General features: G+C 38.5%; 3 protein-coding genes across 12 annotated transcripts; all 3 read right to left on the reverse strand.

Annotated features, from left to right (window-relative positions):
* LOC109709279 (transcription initiation factor TFIID subunit 8-like) lies at positions 1321-5530 on the reverse strand. Of its 2 annotated transcripts, none has more exons than XM_020231433.1 (2): positions 3835-5530; positions 1321-2096 (listed from the first exon to the last, which is right to left on the reverse strand). In XM_020231433.1, exon 1 carries the CDS (start codon positions 5037-5039, stop codon positions 3939-3941), a length of 1101 nt encoding a protein of 366 aa, XP_020087022.1. In that variant the 5' UTR covers positions 5040-5530; the 3' UTR covers positions 1321-2096; positions 3835-3938. The 2 variants fall into 2 exon arrangements, with proteins under 2 accessions (XP_020087022.1, XP_020087023.1); XM_020231434.1 differs by having other exon boundaries at positions 1322-2020.
* On the reverse strand, positions 8999-11188 carry LOC109708384 (transcription factor TCP24-like). 9 transcript variants are annotated; one of them, XM_020230103.1, is made up of 4 exons: positions 11053-11188; positions 10891-10961; positions 10640-10696; positions 8999-10308 (listed from the first exon to the last, which is right to left on the reverse strand). In XM_020230103.1, exon 4 carries the CDS (start codon positions 10284-10286, stop codon positions 9321-9323), a length of 966 nt encoding a protein of 321 aa, XP_020085692.1. In that variant the 5' UTR covers positions 10287-10308; positions 10640-10696; positions 10891-10961; positions 11053-11188; the 3' UTR covers positions 8999-9320. The 9 variants fall into 9 exon arrangements, with proteins under 9 accessions (XP_020085692.1, XP_020085690.1, XP_020085689.1 ...); XM_020230101.1 differs by having other exon boundaries at positions 10640-10702; XM_020230100.1 differs by having other exon boundaries at positions 10640-10702; positions 10891-10977.
* LOC109709673 lies at positions 15927-19476 on the reverse strand. Its single transcript, XM_020231998.1, has 2 exons — positions 19035-19476; positions 15927-16281 (listed from the first exon to the last, which is right to left on the reverse strand). The coding sequence occupies exon 1, from the start codon at positions 19423-19425 to the stop codon at positions 19036-19038; it is 390 nt and encodes a 129-aa protein (XP_020087587.1). The 5' UTR covers positions 19426-19476; the 3' UTR covers positions 15927-16281; position 19035.

The raw sequence follows: 19543 nt of genomic DNA on the forward strand, positions 1-19543 counted from the left end.
ATATATCTCTCCAAAGCTTCAAAATATACAAACTTATTTCAATATGTTGACTGTTGTTAGTTGAGTTAAATTTTCTTCAGCAGAACCCTTATATTTTTATAAAAAAAAAGTTCTTTTTTATAATTTATAACTTATAATTAAGTTTTAATAATATAAAAAAGAGAGCAAAAATATTATAATTGATAAATAATTTTAAATATAATTAAAAAATTTTCTCAAAGAAAAGAATGACACTTTTATAGACAAAAAGTTAATTTTAATCGATCAAACTAACGAAGAGAGATATTTGCAACACTTTTGTAGAGATGCATATGCAATTAACCTCTCCTCCACCCACCCAAAACCCAAAAATAAATAAATAAATAAATAAATTTCAAGTACAAGGTATCAGATTGGTTCAAAAGGACTTTTTTCGAAAATAACCCTGTAAAATTTCGTATTTGCCAAACTAACCCTGTGAAATTTTTATTTGTGAAACTAACCCTCCTCTCGCCACGTGGGCGCCACGTCAGGGATTCCTCAAAAAGACGGTGAATCGTTCACCGTCTTTGATATTTGTTGTGAAGGCGGTGAATGGTTCACCGTCTTCATAAGACGGTGAACAATTCACCCTCTTAGTACAAATCCCTATACTGCGCAAATCTTTCTAAGTTCATAATATGGTGTCCTTGATAAGACGGTGAATCGTTCCCCGTCTTCTCGAGGTTACAGAAAAGGCGGATTTGAGAGGGCGGAAAGGGAAAAGGGCGGAAAGAGAAATTTTGCACTAAAGGCGGTGAATGGTTTACCGTCTTCTAAAGACGGTGAACCATTCACCGCTTTTAAACAAAAATTACAAAGACGGTGAACGATTCATCGCCTTTTTGAGAAATCCCTGACGTGGCACCCACGTGGCGAAAGGAGGATTAGTTTTACAAATAAAATTTCACGAGGTTAGTTTGGCAAATATGAACTTTCACAGGGTTATTTTCGAAAAAAGTCCGTTCAAAATTTTCCTGCCATATATTTCTCAAGGCCCATCCTTTCTCAAATTTTACGCCAAAATTTTTTTTCCTGCCATACATTTCTCAAGTAGGCCTATCCTTTCTCAAATTTTACCCCAAAATATTTCCTACAACGACCAAACTAAATATAATAAAATTTAATTTTTTTATCGCATTCAGTTTGTACATAATGACCAAATTTAATATAGCATAAATCCTTGTTGAGCATATAATTGTTGTTGATACTTAAAGCATCCATACAAACACTTGGCACAACAAAATCATTTGGAAATAAACAATTAACCATATATTCACACAACAGTTCTTTTAGTACAACAACAGTGTAAGAGATGTGCATGTATGGCAGAGAAAACAACTTACAACAATCTATGAACAATTAACAAACTAGCTATTATATTTTTCTCAACTTTACAATCTATCTACTGAAGCAAAGGCTTGAGCAACAGCTCCATGGAATGCACTTTATTTAGAAATGAATTAACAAAGAGGCTCAAATCTCGATCATCTGCGTATGAACAACTGATGCAGAGTTACAGACCAACAACGAACGACTGCATATTTTGGGGCTCGCCTGGACATCATAATCGCGATCTTGGTGATCATCGATTGCCCAAAAGAGAGACACAGTACATCAATAGGTGAATCACAAAGAAACAGATCCAAAACAAACACAAAGGGTGTATAATGAAGTGTTAAAGACCAGCTGGTGCAGTTAAATTCTCATCTCCAGTATGGTGGAAGATAATCATCTTCATACAATCTTCTAGAGATTTTGATTTAATCAGGTAGCACAATTATACACAGATTCCAAATATTGTGTTGATAAACCACTTCAATGATACAAAAAGAAATAGGCCTCTGATAAACCACTTCAATGACACAAAAAGAAATTGGCCTTGTTTGGCCTAGCGGTGCGACCCGGTTGATTCGGAGCTGTCTCAAATTCCCACCTTTTTGCAGTTGCGCGCAGTAAACGTGGCTCTAACAGCGCAGCCAAACAGGCGTGTAATCCAGTACTAGAACGGTAAAGTAGGAGATGTGAGAGGAGATAAGAGTCTAAGAAATCAGCGAGGTCTGTATCAGAAGATTATTCTGCATGGTACATGGAAAACAGTAAATCACAAAAAATAGCATGCTAACACACATGCAACAGTTCAAACCCAACGGCGGCCATTACCATACCGACAAAAATCAATTAAGACATCACCTAGTGAATACTAGACATGAGTTAGGTGCACTCGTGAACAAACTTCAATTCAAATACCAACACTAAAGCTTCATGCACTTCAATAAATTCTAGAACTCAAACCACTCATAACTCAGAAGGACCAAATATAAAACCATCCTTGTTAGGATGGTTGATTAGCATTCCAACCAAACGGCCTAGTCAAAAAGCCAACGGTTTTCACTAGAAACCACAGCTATTTTAGAGCTTTATGATCACTTCAGTAATAATTGAAGCCCATGCTCAACAATATAAAGATCCACATAAGATTTACAAATTTCTATATGATTATCAATCTAAGTCACTGCTTGCTTAGAGACTAAGAATAGGAACAGTTATAAATAGCCCTGCTAGCCCTCCGAACACTATGGTGTCATATAATTACTATCTCCACTTGGAATTGAGGGGGGGAAGATATCCCCCTAGCAAGTTCATCTCCAGGGATACAATTTCATGAGGTGTGGTGGAATTGCGCTATCTCAATAGCTAATCCTTTATCCCAACTAGTTCGCAATATCCCTAGCTAAACAGAATGGGGATAACAATATAACTCAAATCCTCATTCGAGATACTCTTCACTTTCCTAGAGGTAAAGTTCCCCATGCCAAACACTACCTAACACTGCCCTCTGATATTGCCATTCCATTACAGATGAAAAATAAAATCAGGCTAGGAAGAAGCTTGTACGATACCTCAAGCAGTTAGGCTGCTCACTGATTAGATGTTATCAACATTATTGATTGCTCTTTAAACTAATGCAACAGGGAAATACCGACAAAAGAGTTCATCACGTACAAAGATTGTAGATAGAAGATGTCAAAGGTAACCTTTCATGCTCTGATGCGAGGGATATGTTAAGACTTTTATGTTCTTACAAAAATGTGGATATTATATCTGCATTCTCAGTATGCGAAAACATGTTTTGAAAAATAAAGTCTCTTTCTTCCACATTAGTTCTACTTCTCTAAAATATTGCACACTTGATTTCTTCCACTAGACTTACGTCAAACATTCCAATCTAAATGCAAATTATATCTGCATTCTCACTATGTGAAAACATGTTTTGAAAAAGAAAATCTCTTTCTTCCACATTAGTTCTACTTCTCTACAAATATTGCATACTTGATTTCTCCCACTAGATTTACGTCAAGCATTCCAATCTAAATGCAAAAGCACTCCGATATAGCGAATACCTCATAAGAGTTAGTTGCCTTCAACTTTCTAGAATTGTCCTTAATTCATGTTCCATGTCTATTTTGTCCTTCCTAATTGTATCTCCGTTGTTCTGTATACAACTAAAGGTGAATATATGATGGCAAAAAGTGGCTTCGAGTATACAAACTTCTTCAGTAGAAGCAAGGTCTAGTAGTCCATATGGTTCATATACAAACATATACTAACAATTTTGACACCATAAGAGAAAATAGAGAAGTTCTTACTATGTTAAGTATATAATTTACAATTAAAAGAACTTAATTCCATAAAAAATTGTCTACCACTCACTACATTATGGTTAAAGATGAAATTACTCTTCACTCTTTGAACGAGAAATTACAAGAATTCACCGCACTAAGATCATTACCCGACAGGAACATTTCAACATACCTCAATCCTATTATAAAATTTGTCCATCAGGGGAGGTTAGCAATATCACCAGTCTCAATACACTCTGACAACTGTGGTACAAGTCCATATTGGGAAAAGCCCGTCTACAAGGATTTAAGAGACTGAGCTAATTCATGTGGGTTCTCCATGGCCTCCTTCAGGATCATCCCTGCTCTCCGCTTCTTGTCATCCTTCTCATCATCCTTCAAAAACCATGAATCCCTTTTAGCATCCAAAGCACCCAAAGACAGTGGCACCACCAAAGATTTCCTATCAACCCCTATCTTGAAATGCACTGTAGGCCTATTGGTCGGTAGAGCCCTTTTCTCGTCAACTCCGCCATCAACTCTCCCACTCTGCACTGCTTCAATAGCAGGTGCAAAAGTCTCCATCACCGACAACCTCTTATTAGTAGGAGCTTCACTAGGAATAGCAATCTCCGACACTTCCTTCTCCCCAGATGGCACGGGCGGGGCAAGAAATGGATTGTTTCCAACCACCTGTTTCCCCTTATCCATTTCAGCATCACCAACAGGGGTAAACCCTGCAGAACCACTGAAAGCCAGCCTCTTATGTAAGCTTAACAAAGACCTCTCCGCCTTCCTCCTCTGCCTCACTTGCTCAACCTTATCCGCTTGCGGGTCAGCTGTCCTTTCATTCCATACGGCTGTGTGGACATAAGTATGTGGGTCAGGGAATTCCGGAAGCCACTCTGGTATGTTTTGCTCCTTCGGTTCCTTCCCAACATTAGCAAAACTAGGTATCAGTTTTGGCTTCGGAACAATAGGAAATTTTGGTACAGGCCGGGCAAATGGGATTTCCTCCTTTGTATTAACAAAGCTAGCGAGATCTCGTACGACACCAGAACTCATCAAGCAATGGTGAACATCCGAAGCACCGGAAAACCCCTGCGACAAATTGAGATCCTCCAGACCTTGAATGACATCAGACACATCGCAATCCGTCCTTCCCGATAGATTAGCATGAAAGGTCGCAGCTTCCCCTAAATTACGAATGTACCTGATAGCAACATCAGCTAGGGCATCTAGAGCTGAAGCATGGGAGCTGTGGAACCCAATCGACTCCAAGATTTGGACGATGGCGATCTTGGAGATTGAACGGCCGAACTCATCGCTAACAAAAGGCTTGGTCTTGTTCAAATTATTTTGGTTGTCCTTGCCGCTCTCCCGACCTCCATCGCTCATATTCAACTAAAATCATATCATCGGTGCGCCCAAATTCAACTCTTCACCACCTTCAACCACAACCCCCTCATCAGAGGCTTCAGAAAGGGTTACCCCAACGACTCCACCGTTCCGGATTGAGATCGATCTGAAGAAGCGGTTTGCACAGTACTCGTTTTTCCAAACCCTAGATAGCAATAGCATTACAAACGGGGGCTCAAAGAAGCTCGGCTACTCACCGTTGAGCTCTCGGCGAAGAAATGGAACCCACCATGGATCTCCGCAGCTGCAGCTCCGAGATCGCGCGGATCAAAGAGAGTTATCGATCAATTGAACCCTAGAAGAGCAAAAAATAATAATAATAATAAACTAGGGTTTGTGGCAAATAGAATAGGAGAAGAAAGAATCTAGGGTTTGCTCGACCGTTAGGGTTTTGAATTGGGGGGAATCTAAAAAAAATCAAAACCCTAATTAGAGCTAGAGAGAGAGAGAGAGAGAGAGAGAGAGAAGGGATCGAGTTGAAAATGGGGAGGGAGGATGGTGATATTTATAGAGGCGGAGAGGGTTTCGGGGGACGAGTGTTCGCGATCCACGAGGTGGAGGCGCAACGTAGCTTATCCGGCCTCGCACACGTGGCGATTAGCCGTTGGTGGAATGGCGAATACATAGATTTGACCTGGAATAGGGGCTTCGCCCACCACGTCACCCGTGAACCGCGCTGCGTCTAAACTGATGAGTGCGGTCCACGGATGACGTGGTGAACCGGATCCAGTGGATGTACTGTCATGTTTGAGGTGGATGGGGATTGTTTCGGGTCCACAGTTCGGAAGAGCGCGGCGTGCACGGCACGCATGCTTGGTGGACCCGGTGCACCAATGGGACAAAGCCCTCTCTATCAATGGACGCAAATGGGCCGACCCATTTATGGAGTTCGCAATACATGGGCCGTATTCTTGGGCCGGCCTTGTAAAAATCATCATAGAACTTCTGAACCAGTGCTATTTGAGCTTTTTTAGAAAGCGCTTTTGATTTGATCATCGTTTGACTTACCTGTACAGTGTACAGTGCAGTGTTGTTTATTGAACTGTCGTCGGTATCAAGCTATTACGATAAGCTCTACGTTAATATATCTCCAACAATTTCTTTCTAAAATTAATGTATCAAACTTCTGTTTTTGAGATTCAAAATTATCATTTTTATTTTTTGCTATGATAAAATTTTGGATTTTTATTCTTACTATACGGCACACACTCTGCCGGAGAGGATAGCTATGAAAAATAGAAACAGAAGCAGAACCAAACAAGCTTTTTGATTTTAATCGGCTTTGGCAGTTCAAGTACATGGTACAGAATCAAATATGAAGTCGGCACTTCGCCCACTTATTCCACCGTATTCACGTCAGATTCGGCATTTTCTATGCTTGCGCGGCCGAATCAACCAAAACTCGCGCAAGTGCAAGTCCCCTAGAGTCTGCAATTTCGAGCCTCTCGCCACCGAGTTCGTATTGAACTCGAACTCGGCGTCTTCACAGATGTGGCCACCGGCTTCAAGTTAAAATCAGCTACTTCGAGAATTTTGCCCCTTAAAATCAGCCTTTCTAAACAGCTTTTGTTCCGGATAGATAAAAACTTACAAAATTTACCTAAATTATAGATCATTTTTAATAAGCTACTTAAGCTTTCAAAATTTTGATTTTACTACCCAATCTATCCATTTGTTTGATTTGAGCCAATCAACAGTGCTTTAACTATAAAATTTGAAAGCATTTGTTTATATTTACAGATTTAGTTAGTATATTTCATACAATTTTTACAATTATAAATTTTTTAAAAATAATTATTTTAAATTTTGAAGTAAAAGTGTATGTAGGGCTGGCAAATGAGCGAGCCGGCTCGCATTCGACTCGCGTTCGACTCGATATTTGGCTCGCTCAAGCTCGATTCGAAATTAAATGAGCCGAGCTTGAACCAAAAAAATGGCTCGAAATTCATTTCAAGCCGAGCTTGAGTTTTACTTGGCTCGTTCGAATTAGGCTCGAAAAGCTCGAATATATATATAGTAGAACTACTATGCTATCGAAAGTATAGAAGATCTGGTGCTTTCGATTTTTTGATTCTTAGATCAACCCCTTTAATCATTTCTTATCTTTGGATTAATACTATTATTACCTTGTATGGACCACTCAATCCTAGGGNCTCAAATCAAACAAGTTGCTAGGTTGGATAGTAAATTTAATCAAGATTTTGAAAGATTGGATAGCCGATTCAAAATAATTTATAATTCAGACAAGTTTTGTACATTTTTACCTTCTAGATTTTATTTGCTTCTTTATTTAATTTAAAGTTGGCTCCCACCTTCGTGATGTGAGTTATTTTGAGAGGATTCAATTACTCCGATAATACAAATAAGAATTAGAGCTGCCCAAACTAAATAACAACAATAGGAGTAGTTCATTCCGATTTTCATTTCAATCTCCAGATCCATCGAACCAAATTGTTGATAAGTAATCCAATATTTTTGATTAGTTTAGATTTATTTCTGTCAAGCTTATCTTTTAATATTTTGTTGGTTAGACATAAGAGATAAGTTTAAATCTGGTTCAATTATTGTTAGTAGGATTTTGATTTATACCTATATATAGACGGCTGTAAATGTATAAAAAATTATCCACCATCGAAATTTAGTCCAAAAATATTTAATAAAGGTTTGGTTTAGTTTTATACTCCTCTCCTTTCAACACAAATATGCCCTCACTTTCGTTTTAATCTTTCCTGCTCTTCATAAACATACTCTCCCTTTGATGGAACCTGTAATTAAAATGGTGATTAATTAATTCTTAGCCTTGTTAAGAAGAGAAAATGGACTAATGGAGAGATTAACTACTAAAACTAACCATGCAAGCATGGCCCATGTGGGACCATGCATGCATGTGAGAGATTGGTCCATCCATGGTAGCAAAAGAAAACCACATCTCATGCAAACCAAACCCTAACATGGCACAGGCCCATGCAAGCATGCATGACAACATGCACACATATATATGTGCATGCTTTTGCCAGGGGACCACATCCTTGCCTCTGCAAAAATCTGCTTCCTTTTGGTGCCATGCTCATAAAGAAGCTAGAAAAAGACCACATTTTTCAGAGCCCTAGGGCTCCTTTTATGCAACAATTCCTTGGATCTCACGCAGTTATTAATCTGTTAATCTTCTTTAATTTGTCTTATTAGAGCAAACATTTTCAACATAAGTGAAATGTGGTCTTCAAAAAATCAAACTAGTCAATACTAAAGTTTTTGTCTTATGTTGCTAAGCAATAAACACACACAGTGAGAGAGAGAGAGAGAGAGAGAGAGAGAGAGACAGAGATGTGCACAGTTCACACTCAGAAGTGTTGGACAGATAAATTTTACCAATTAGAAGGATTTACGCGATTCAGAAGACCAAACATAGAAGTGTTTGTGGCTTATCATTTTTGCTTAGAATGTAACTTAAGCAGATATAAGTTTCCTGTTGGTTTACTCATACTATTTCTCACTCAACAACTGTAACAATTTTTGTTCTGATGTTTCTACAGAAGAAATTTATACTTTCTCCTATTAAATACTAAGAATGAGGATAAAGCATTTCATGGAAAGGTCTTAAAAATTCCTGCAGTGAGAATAATGACAACATTAACAACTGTGAAGGAAAAGAAAAAAACAAAAGATTAATAGCCTCAAATCATTACACTTTTAGCTATTTTAAGTACAATAGGAAAATTATAAGAATAGTCAATTTCATATTTTCCTATTTTTCGACATATACGGAATTTTCCTAAGTTTCAATTTATGTAACAAGAATTGAATCTGCTGCTTTTCATATATGAACCTCGTAAAGTGAAACAAATAATTAATCTTGGGGTAACTAGTTAATTAAATACTGTAATGTAAGTAATGAAATGTTCATTGCATCAACAAAACTCAGAACCACTCTTCACTAGTAATGCCAAAGTATGCTCAAACACTAGCTATCCAAAATGAAAACATTCTTATACAAACAAAAATCATCAATCCCTCATATAAAAGAAGAAACAAATAAATTGATGTACACATAGTATTCAGGAAACACTCGGAGACCATAGCAGTAAAATAAGAGTAATCACTATTAAGTTCTCACCAAATCACAAATTTTTATAGGGAAGATCAAAGCAGCATAAATCCATAAGTAGCTTCAAACCCTGAAGGTTTTTGCTGTCGCAGCAACAAATTAACTTACCTTCATTTCTCTAAATTTCAGGCATTGTAGAAATGGCTAGGAAATACTCACTGTTGGTTTTGTGAGTGAAGGTAAGTTCTCATAGAATTCAGTGAAATGTTTTGAGAACCGAAGCTTTCGGGAGGCAAATGGCTGGCTTCTTTTCCGTCAAAGCCGCTTGAGTTGGCGACATATGATGGGAAAGATCCTGGTGGATAGAATACCAGCTGAGATCCTGGTGTGTTCAGTGAAAGCAATGACGGAACCGAAGAATGCGAAACCTCTTGAGAAGAATGGACTAGATGTGCATTTGATGGGTCACTAGGGAAGTGAGAAGTGTATTGCATTACATTGCTTATCAATCCTGCGGAGCTATTAGGGACACCAAGCTGGTAGTCAGTAGAAAATTGCGCGTAATTGTTGCCAGCATCTTGATTTTCCATGATTACTCTTTGCCGCGCTCTTTGTTGACCGTCCGGGGTCCAAAATAAAGATCTTTGCATGGTTGCTAGATTTTCGGGCGGAACTTGATTGCCGAAACCATCCTCATTTGCCTTACTGAACAAGGATAAAGGCCGCGGACCATTGCCTCTCTTATGCTCCAAGTTCTCGACAGTTTGAGCACCAAAGGGAGCTCGCAGCGAAGTTTCTTCGATCGAGATCGGCGTCGAGTGAGGGAAATGAATATCGAAGTGAGGCGGCAATTGTAGCGGAGGAAGCTTGTCGATTTCTTGCTGAGCAGCATTAAGCAACCAATCCACCACCTTGCTTGGTTGGTTAACTCCCAATTTTTCTTGAAGATCATACAATTGGATTGCAGTTGGGACAGAAAGCCGAACACGCCTGTCCCGTAATCCTCTTATTGTTCTCACCTTACTGTGCCGATCTTTCCCTCCAAATGCGCGCGACACGCGAACAATTCTTGGATCCTTCAGTCCTGACCATTGTCTTAAACTTGTTGTAGGCTTACGATCATCGGTAGTGTCTCCTTCTTCTTTAGTTAGAAAATCATTTTCTCTCGGATCCTTTAGCATTTTGAGGCTCTCATCATCACACCTAAGCAACTAAACAAGTCAGAAGGAATAAGCAACTAAACAAGTCAGAAGGAATATATATTTCACTTCACAAATCATGATTTCTGTTTTGCAACATTAAATTATTTTATGGCAACTGTTAAAATCAATAGGCACAAGACAATTTCTGAGGAATTCTTATCGAAAGTTTGATACAGAAAATAAAAGAATATCAGCAAAATGCGTAGTAATATTTAAGATCAGAAAGAAAAGGTACCAAAAGATTCAGAGATTATAATTTCTTTCTGCTGATTGGTTCACAAAGTTTCAGGAATTGCAACTATTTTACTGAAGCTAGGAGCCTACTAAATCACCTTATGAGATTGTGAAAATTGGCAAGAGGCTTCCCTTCGGAGAATGAATTAACTCCACTTTATCTTGCATGGAAGAAAAAATTGTTAATTTAGCGAGAGAATCGAAAAGAATAAAAATACAGCGAATAAGCTCCCTAGGTCTAATTGCATAAAAAATAGCAAAGAGATCTCTTACGGATCGAAACGAACTCTATGGAGCTTATGAGCACTTCTCTGAAAAATCAAATTGATTAGTACCCGGACAAGTGTACCTGCGATTTCCAAGATTGTGCAGCCCTTCAGATGATCAGCAAGATTGAATCGTGGTGGTCTTGAATCAATTCTGAGCAGGCAATCGACTGGTAAGAAAGAAGACTGAGGGGCCTGAAAAAAAAAAAGAAAAAGAAAAAGTTGGCTCTGAATTCACTTGATACTTCTGCGCCTTCTGAAGAAGTTCTGAAGAAGATCAGATTTTGTAGGAGTCGATCGAAATTATCGATCAATGCAACTTGAGAAAGGAAAGATGCTTCATTTGTGCAGACCCTACAAAATGAAAAAAAAGGTTCCGAGCACTTGCAAACTTGTGGATCATGTTTCGGCGATCAGAAGGACAAAACTGCCACCATCTTTCACCCTTTTTACTATCTTGAGCTCCGCGTTACCGCTGCAAGTGGCAAAGGGTAAGTTGGTCTTAGCCTTTCTGAGAATAGAACTCAGTACTTACCAACTATGGTGATAAATATCAGATGAATTGGCTAGCAAAGCATCTCCCTATCTCTACCTTGCGAAAAAAAAGGAAAAAGGATAGTTGACAACAACTAGTAGAAAGCGATGGAGACATAAGCAAATCGACTCAAAGGACAGCCGTGAAGTGATGGTTACAGCTATACATGGCCCATCAAATTCTCTACGAGTTACTCGACTAATGATGCAAGTATTCTCAGAGTGCAGGTCTTTCGAAGTTCTTACACCCCGGTATCGGCTAATGTAACAAATTGTTTGTTGTAAATATACTAGGAAAGAGAAGTTAATGAATCAATTATTAGGCAGAGCACTTGTGAATGTTGCAAAAGCATCAGCTTAACTAGTCGCAGATTGTACCAGGAAATTCAAGATTCAATTGGCTCAAACACATTTATGTGGTTATTTGAATTAGACCTTCACTGCGCATTATACATAGATATTGCAGCCTTTTCAATCCACCAACATAAAAACCCTAGGAAGCTACTGCATAGCCCAGGGACCAATGTAACCTCCTTTAAGCCCTCCACCAGTGGCATATAGAAGGACCACACCACTTTTTATCCTTGCTTGGTGACTCAGTTTTACTTGGGGAAAATGTTAAGCAAGCGCCTTAGATATTGATCGCATTCAGCGCCGTACAAGTTGCGAACTGTTTCGTCATTGCTGAGGCTAATGATGAAGTTTCTCTTTCATTATCCTCTTCCCCGTTTGCTCGAAAACAAAAGTGAATTTTCAGTGATCATGTGATCACTGATACTGCTCTGTTTAATCAAAGAGCAATCGCACCGCAGACCGCAAAATGGGCAAGCACTCTTCGATCGAAAACTCGCTCCTTGAGCCTTTATCTGCCAAATCAGGGACAAAGAAGGTGAGCCCATTTGTATCTACAATGCTAGCTTTTTGAAGATGCTATTTTTGCTTCACTTTGAAGTGGTGTTCAACACCTAAAAAGAGAAAGTGGAAAGTGGCTATTCACTTTGAGTGCTAAGAATATATACTGATAACTACAGTACAGTACAAAGTTACTACATGGAGTATGAAATTGTCTCCAGAAGACAAATAATACACACATTTTTTTACTCGATAAGTAAAAAAAAGGCCAGCAGGAATATTCTTGCCCCTCCTCTCTCTTTTGGGTCCAGCTGCAGCACTGCAGCAAATATACCACCCAGAAGAAATGAGCACTGACAACATAATGACAAAGTTGTCTATTCTTTTCTGTGTGCATCATGTCCTAATTAAGAAGCATGTTCTGTGCTCTCTGATACCCATATGAGAGCCACAAAACCCAAAATTTTATCCAGATCCAAAATGCCTTATACATAAAAAAAAAAAAAAAATAGTGAAATGTACACCCATCTTGTATGAAAATGTGCCAAATACTTTCAAGAGGAAGCCAATGGTACAAAATCTTCCATGTACTCTTCTTTTTCCTTTTTTTTAGATGGTAGAAACGTACAGGACTTTCCTGAACTACAGACCATTATGAATCAGCTACCCAACTTTTCAAAATTTTGATTTTACTATCCAATCTCAATGGATTTGACTTCAAAATGTTAATTACTTACTTATTTTAATAAATTTATAGTTGCAAACATTCTATGAAGTACAATAACTAAATCTGTACGTAAAGGTTGGATAGTGAAATCAAAACTTTAGAACGCTGCGCGGCCAACTCAAAATGGCTCGTAGTTTAGATAAGTTCTGTACGTTTACACCATTTGAGATTCGAGGTCTTTAGAGAGAGACATGCTGAGTGCTCCCTCCTTTATAACCAAAAATATTGAGTATTTTCTGTACATAGCGAAAAATACGAATTTCTGTTCCTGGATTTCTCTGCTTAAACAAGTTATGGATGGGGGTCTCTATTGAGTGAGCCAAGTATCATACCTCTTTTGAATTTGCTCACAAGGGTCTGAAGTGAAGAGATAGGAGCATTCTAGTTCTGGTAGCTTAAAAACCCTAGAAATTTGAAGCGATGTGAGCTGTTGCAGCCGCAATAGAAGTGGTCCCTTGAGCAGCTCCTGGTGAAATATTAAAGGCTTAGAGCACACAATTAAGGTCCACAGTGTCCTTCCAGTCCAGGTGGTACCCCAGTGAAATTATTTTCAGTACCCGATCAAAAGAAACAACAAAAAAAAAAAGAAAAAAAAAAATCTATGCATCTAACAAATCATCAATGAATCAGACAAAGTTTACGCAATGCGACACTTATAGCCATTGAATGAGAGGTGACACTTAACCGCTGAATGAGAGGCGTCTCATTATTATTGATAGTTTTTATCTCAACTTCCAAGTAATTTTTCAAACTCTAAATTCCAAAATTGGTTGAACACCTTTGAACATTATTATTATTATAATTGGATATAAATGTTTTAAACCTGAGGAGGAGAGTCTTATGTGTAGCATGGGGGGCCACTGCAACGTGCGGAGGCTCCGATGAGTTCTCGTACTGCTAAACACTGTGAATCATTTATCGTGTTTATTAGACCCCTTTTGTTCCGCCTACAGGGTAGGGAAGAGGAGAAGCTTTGTTCACCATGTTGTATATCATAAACTCATTCTACATTACAGTTTTAATTTACACACGCAAAACACCGGAGAGGAAGTGAGGGGGAAAAAGAAAGGGAGACCAAGTAATTGAAGGACAATTACAGAAGTAAAACGTAGTAGGAAACTCAAATGCAATATCTAAAGAACTATGAAGGTAGAGTATCTTAGATGATAAGCCAATCATATTATAACATGTCTGGTCGATAACGTCGTGGTGTTATGTTAAGCATAACGCAACAAATTTCAAACAAAATATCACAAGTTTTTCTGTGCCACAATATTTGGTTGGTCATGACTCATGATATAACTTGGCCAAAGAGGGCTATTTTATTTTGTTTTACTTGCTCTGACCTTATTTGCAGAGGTGAAGAAAGGCAAAACATAGAGGAAATGATATAAACCCAACCCAAACAGTGCTGCTACATGTAAGAGGGCTTATTGAATAGGTGCATGTAATTGCATTATTTCCCTGTACATCGCATGAAATGCACTGTGGCATCCACTGTTTCTTTCACTGTTCATCTCTGATATATACAGAGAGAGAGAGAGAGAGAGAGAGAGAGAGAGAGAGAGAGAGAGGGGAACACTGAGGAAAAGCTGACCATATATTGTTTGTCGCCATGCTCTTGTACACCATGGAACCATCATCATTCCAGAGAAAGATAGATGCGAGGAACCACACCAAAGGGTGCGTTTGATTCGCTTGATTCGCATTATAAAAGATTACTAGGAATAAAAGATATCCGAGAATTTTATTCCTATTCATTCTATTACTAAGAATGTGGATTTCTGTGTTTGGTTCTCACAGTAATATTAATTAGCCATATTATTTAATATTACAAAAAATATATTATTTATTTATTTATTTATTTATTTAATTTTAGATAATGTTATCCAAAGGTTCAACATCTTTTTAGAAAAAAGGAAGAGAGTAGAGAGAGAGAGCATAATTAAAAAAATAGAAAGAAAAATATAGTCGAAATTAGAGGGAGTGAGAGAGTTGAAATTTTAGAAAGAGAGAAAAAAAAAGTTGAATTTTAGAGAGAAAAATAAGTTTAGAGAGAGATATAAGGTTAGAGTGTAAAGAAAAATAATATCAATTAGCCGACGGATAGGAAAGAAAGAAAGAAAGAGATTAGACATATTATGATTACCCCAATTCATTAACATGAGGATACCTACCCTCCCTCAAGGAAATGAGATTAGTATTTTGGAATGAATCTTATTCCCAAGTGAATCTAATATTACCAATTAGATTACTTAGTGCGTTTAGCCAAACACCGTCATATTTTTTTATTCCCATTGGATTGCTAGGAATTTTTAAAAGATAGCGCGAACCAAATGCACCCCAAAGGTCATCTCCTGGGTGGAAATGTAGATGACAGATGCAAGCAGAAGCTTTATCATGTGGGTCATTCCACAAAAATGCTTTGCCACATAACAAGCCACACTTCAACCTCTGCACTTTGTGGAGCTCAAAAAATAATCTGCTTAAAATGAAAGACTAGAGATTAAATTGCAATTTGTCGAAAGTTAGGGACTACCAGTGCTCTTTGACCTCCAAGATAACTTCAATCCTCACGCCAAGGAAAGAGTGCCAAACAAGATAAACAACAGCATGTTGCAGAAAGAATGGTAAAATAACATCGTCGGTCGCAGAACTTATATCAAAAAAATCTCATCCAGATCAATCAATTTAAATTTGCTGCAGCCGAGTCGCTGAACTTACAAACAAATCATCCTTCAAATTTTACAGAGAAATGATATGCTAGCTATTCATTGCCATATCACCTATGGAGATGATGCTGTGGTGATGTGGAAGCTAATTCAACTGGCCCAAGAAGATGACATTATAGTTGAATTACATTAGTCATGAGATAATGTACCACTAGATTAGTTGCCACACCTTTGCTGCATCATTTATTGGATACAATTTGACAGCTGAATTAGCTGCTACATATCTATTACTTAATTAATAAAAAGAAAAAGAGCTTGATGGAGCAACCCGATCGAAATAGAAATTATAGTTTAGCGACTCAATTGCAACAACTGATGTTCAACAACTTAAATAAAAGATGTTGTGATAAGTTCAGTAACCTCCGATGTAATTTACCCAAGTAAAAGAAATAATTAGTCTTGAGCTTGATAGATACAATAGGGTTCCACTACAACTTCCGTAGACATACAAGATTTATTTTACCAACAGTCACTTGCTGATGCAACAACCATGTAGTGCGAGAGGAAACAAATAGGAATGTTTATGGGATATAACCAAAGCCAACCAGAGACGAAAGACGCACAGCTCCTGATGCAAAATCACCAGCAAAGCATCCAACAGCTACAGGTGCTACCGTCCTGCAACTGACCTGATATACAAATAAAACATTGAAATTAGTGTTCGTTTTCTTGCAGATACAGTAGATGAATAATGATTCAATAACTTTGCTGCAGATGATTACTGAATACTCAGAGGAACCACAACACTCACTACTGTCCACTGGAGGAAAAGCAACGCACGGAATATATAAATGGTGTAGTGCCAAAACAACCCTCCATCCCATCTCCTACTTTTAACCCAGGCATCCAATTTTTATATATCGGAAGGCCCCAACCCAATGGGAACAGAATTGACATATGAGATTGGTTGGAGGGCTGGTGAATGGGGTAGTACACTGGCATATGTTCCCCTCAAACAGAGGATGACAGGAGGAACTAATATGGATCAATATAAAAAGTTTATGGTGTCTGATGCGGACATTTTGAAGTTCAGGAATCAAAATGAAACTCTGCTAAAAGTTCTTCCAAAGTAGCTATACCCTCTTACATATATTTGCCAACTTAAAGTTTGTATTCCATTGTCATCCACTAAGTTGATATAATCTCCTACTGGTTGAGTGGGCTGTGAGAGTTCGCTAAATTAATAAGATATCTCCTGCACCAACATTTTAATCATTGCCAATCTTCAACAAATTATTCTAATTATGCATTGCCAATTTTCTCATCTAATGACATTCTACAAAATTAGGAACAAAGCTCCATTACCAATTAGATTTGTACCAGAAGCCACATAGTTAAGCTCTATGACATCTAGGAAATTTTTAGACGTTGTAAATATGCATATAATTATAAACTAACAAATATTGTCTATCTTGCACGTCTTTAAAATCCCAAGGAAGTAGATGCAAGACCCAGGAGAGTGCAAAACTCAAAATGTCGAATAGGCATATAGAAATAGGGAATTTCAACTATTGTCTATTTATAAACCCACAAACACAATGAAACAGGTTGATGCACGAACAGAAATCAAAAGACAAGTTATACATAGAAAAACCTTCCAGGACAAAGATTGGAGCTTCTCTAGGGGATTAGTACATTGAATCATTGGTAACATGAAATAAACACGTAGAAGTTGTTATATGTATAATGCCCATCTATGATGTACGTTATCTATAGTTAACTTCAAAATAATCTCCTAGAATATGAATTCTTGCCACATAATACCCATAAATGGATATTTTCCCCTCACATCTTGAAGATGTCCTTCTTCAATCCCTAGAACCATGAATATGTTTTATAATTTGTCATAAGTAGGTGAGTGTTCTAGGTTATCATGAATATAAATGATAAGCAAATCATTACAAGAACAGCTGACTAGGTTTTCTCAAACACACTCCTAGAAACCAAAGTAGCCCTCGGTGATGCCAACTATTGGTTAAGAAACCAAATAGAGAAGCAGTATTTCAACGATCAACCAGATGAAGGTGTTTTCCTAAATTAAAATGCCCAAACTCTACAGCCTCAAACAAAAACAGAGTATCTCTAGTACTTTAGCCAGAAGAACCTCTACGGATGTGATCTTACAAACTTAAATAAAACAAGAACTCTTAACACATCCCCTGTAGTAACTCAATCAACCAGTTGATGTCTGCTACTCTAACTCTAATCATCATCAAAAATCATAATTAATTAAAGCTCAGCCAGTCAAACAGAGGGAATAATATAGGTCGATTCATTCAATCCATCATAATCCAAATTGAAATATCATCAGTTAGTGCAAGACTACCTTACGAGTCTACGGCAAACATTAAAACATAAAAGAAGTGATCGACAAGTCGAAGTTGATCAGTAATCCAAAAATTTTGTCAGCTTCTCAGGCTCGCTCACCAAACAAAAAAAATGGTTGCCACACAGATTTTGCCAACATCCCCAATACTACTCATCAATATCCTCTATTTATAGCCCTTCATCATATAGTCTTTAGAATGTGAAAGATCAAGCATCTCCACTCCTTAAACACCGCATTGGTTAATGGTTGCAAGCCAATCTCAGTTTCTAACCCATAAAGCTGTTTTCTAAGAGCCCTAGCCTATAAAGCTGTTTCACCAAAAGACCTTTCTCCATAGCACTTAACTAGTTTAAATGTACTCAAAGGCTTCAGATTTCAACACCAGCATTCAAGGATGGATCTAAACGGTGAGGATCTTATCCACTTTGCTTGGAGTACCAAAATAGAGTACCATTGAAGGACATGTTTTGCCTAAAAGAAGTAACTCATGCTTCATTCAGCTGTATTAAAATAAGTAGAATTTCCAATCAAGAATTCGTTTGGCAACAAGGATCAAATATCAGAATAATAAGAAAAGAGAATCATATTATCAACAAGAAAATGCTTTTCCCTGAGCAAAATAAAACACCAAACTTAACCTCGCGAATTCAATATCGCAAGTATCTAATCGCACTACCATGTTAATGTCCCACCAAATTACATTCAGCGATCCTAAATTTGTTTCAATATTACAACACGAGAGCAAATCATTTAAGCATTGAGAAATTTTCCCGTTCGAGACAGTAAAGAAACCTTCAAGAGCCTAATTTTAGACTCCATTCAAAGAAATAATCATTATACCCAGAAACCCTAACCCTATTAAGGCATATCAAATTGCGAGTGCTCATCGATTCATCCAAAAGAAGATCTTTCTATGGGTAATAAGAGGAAAGAAGAGATTTTGATGTACAACAATGAAAAGAACCATCTTAATTAGATTCCAGATAACACAGAAAACACAAACCCTAACCCTAAACTATGATCCACACAAATAACCGAGGGGTCGATACGCACCTCATTTCTGGTAACCTCCGCCCCTGGCGTTGTAGTCCTCCTCCACCGTGGCGGTGAGGTAAACCCTAGGGAACTCGTCGAAGCTCTTCTCGGCCATGATGCGCTCCACGTCGGCCTTGCGGAGGACCGTGCGGCGCACGGGGGGCCGGTTGCGGCGGCGGTCGCGGGTGTAGTACTTGATGTCGAAGACGGTCTCGGGGTCGGAGGTGGGGATGATGGCCTTCGCCGGCGCCGTCGCGGGGCAGAAGCGGCGGTACTCGGTGGCGGGGGGGAGCGCGCTCCGGTACTCGGGGTCGGCGCACGGCCCCGTGATCTCCCACGGCTTCTTCAAGAACCTCTTTAGGGTTTGGAGGAGGGATCGCCCCGCGGAGGACGAAGAGGAGGTCGCCATGGATCGCGGCGAGGGGAGAGGGAGAGAGAGAGGAGCTCTGGGGAGAATGGCGTGTGCAGTTACCATTATATACGGTGGCGAAAGGAAGGACTTAGCCGACTTTGAGTGGAGTCGGTAA

The sequence above is a fragment of the Ananas comosus genome, linkage group 4, assembly GCF_001540865.1.
Source record: "Ananas comosus cultivar F153 linkage group 4, ASM154086v1, whole genome shotgun sequence".
In the NCBI taxonomy this organism is placed as follows: Eukaryota; Viridiplantae; Streptophyta; class Magnoliopsida; order Poales; family Bromeliaceae; genus Ananas; species Ananas comosus.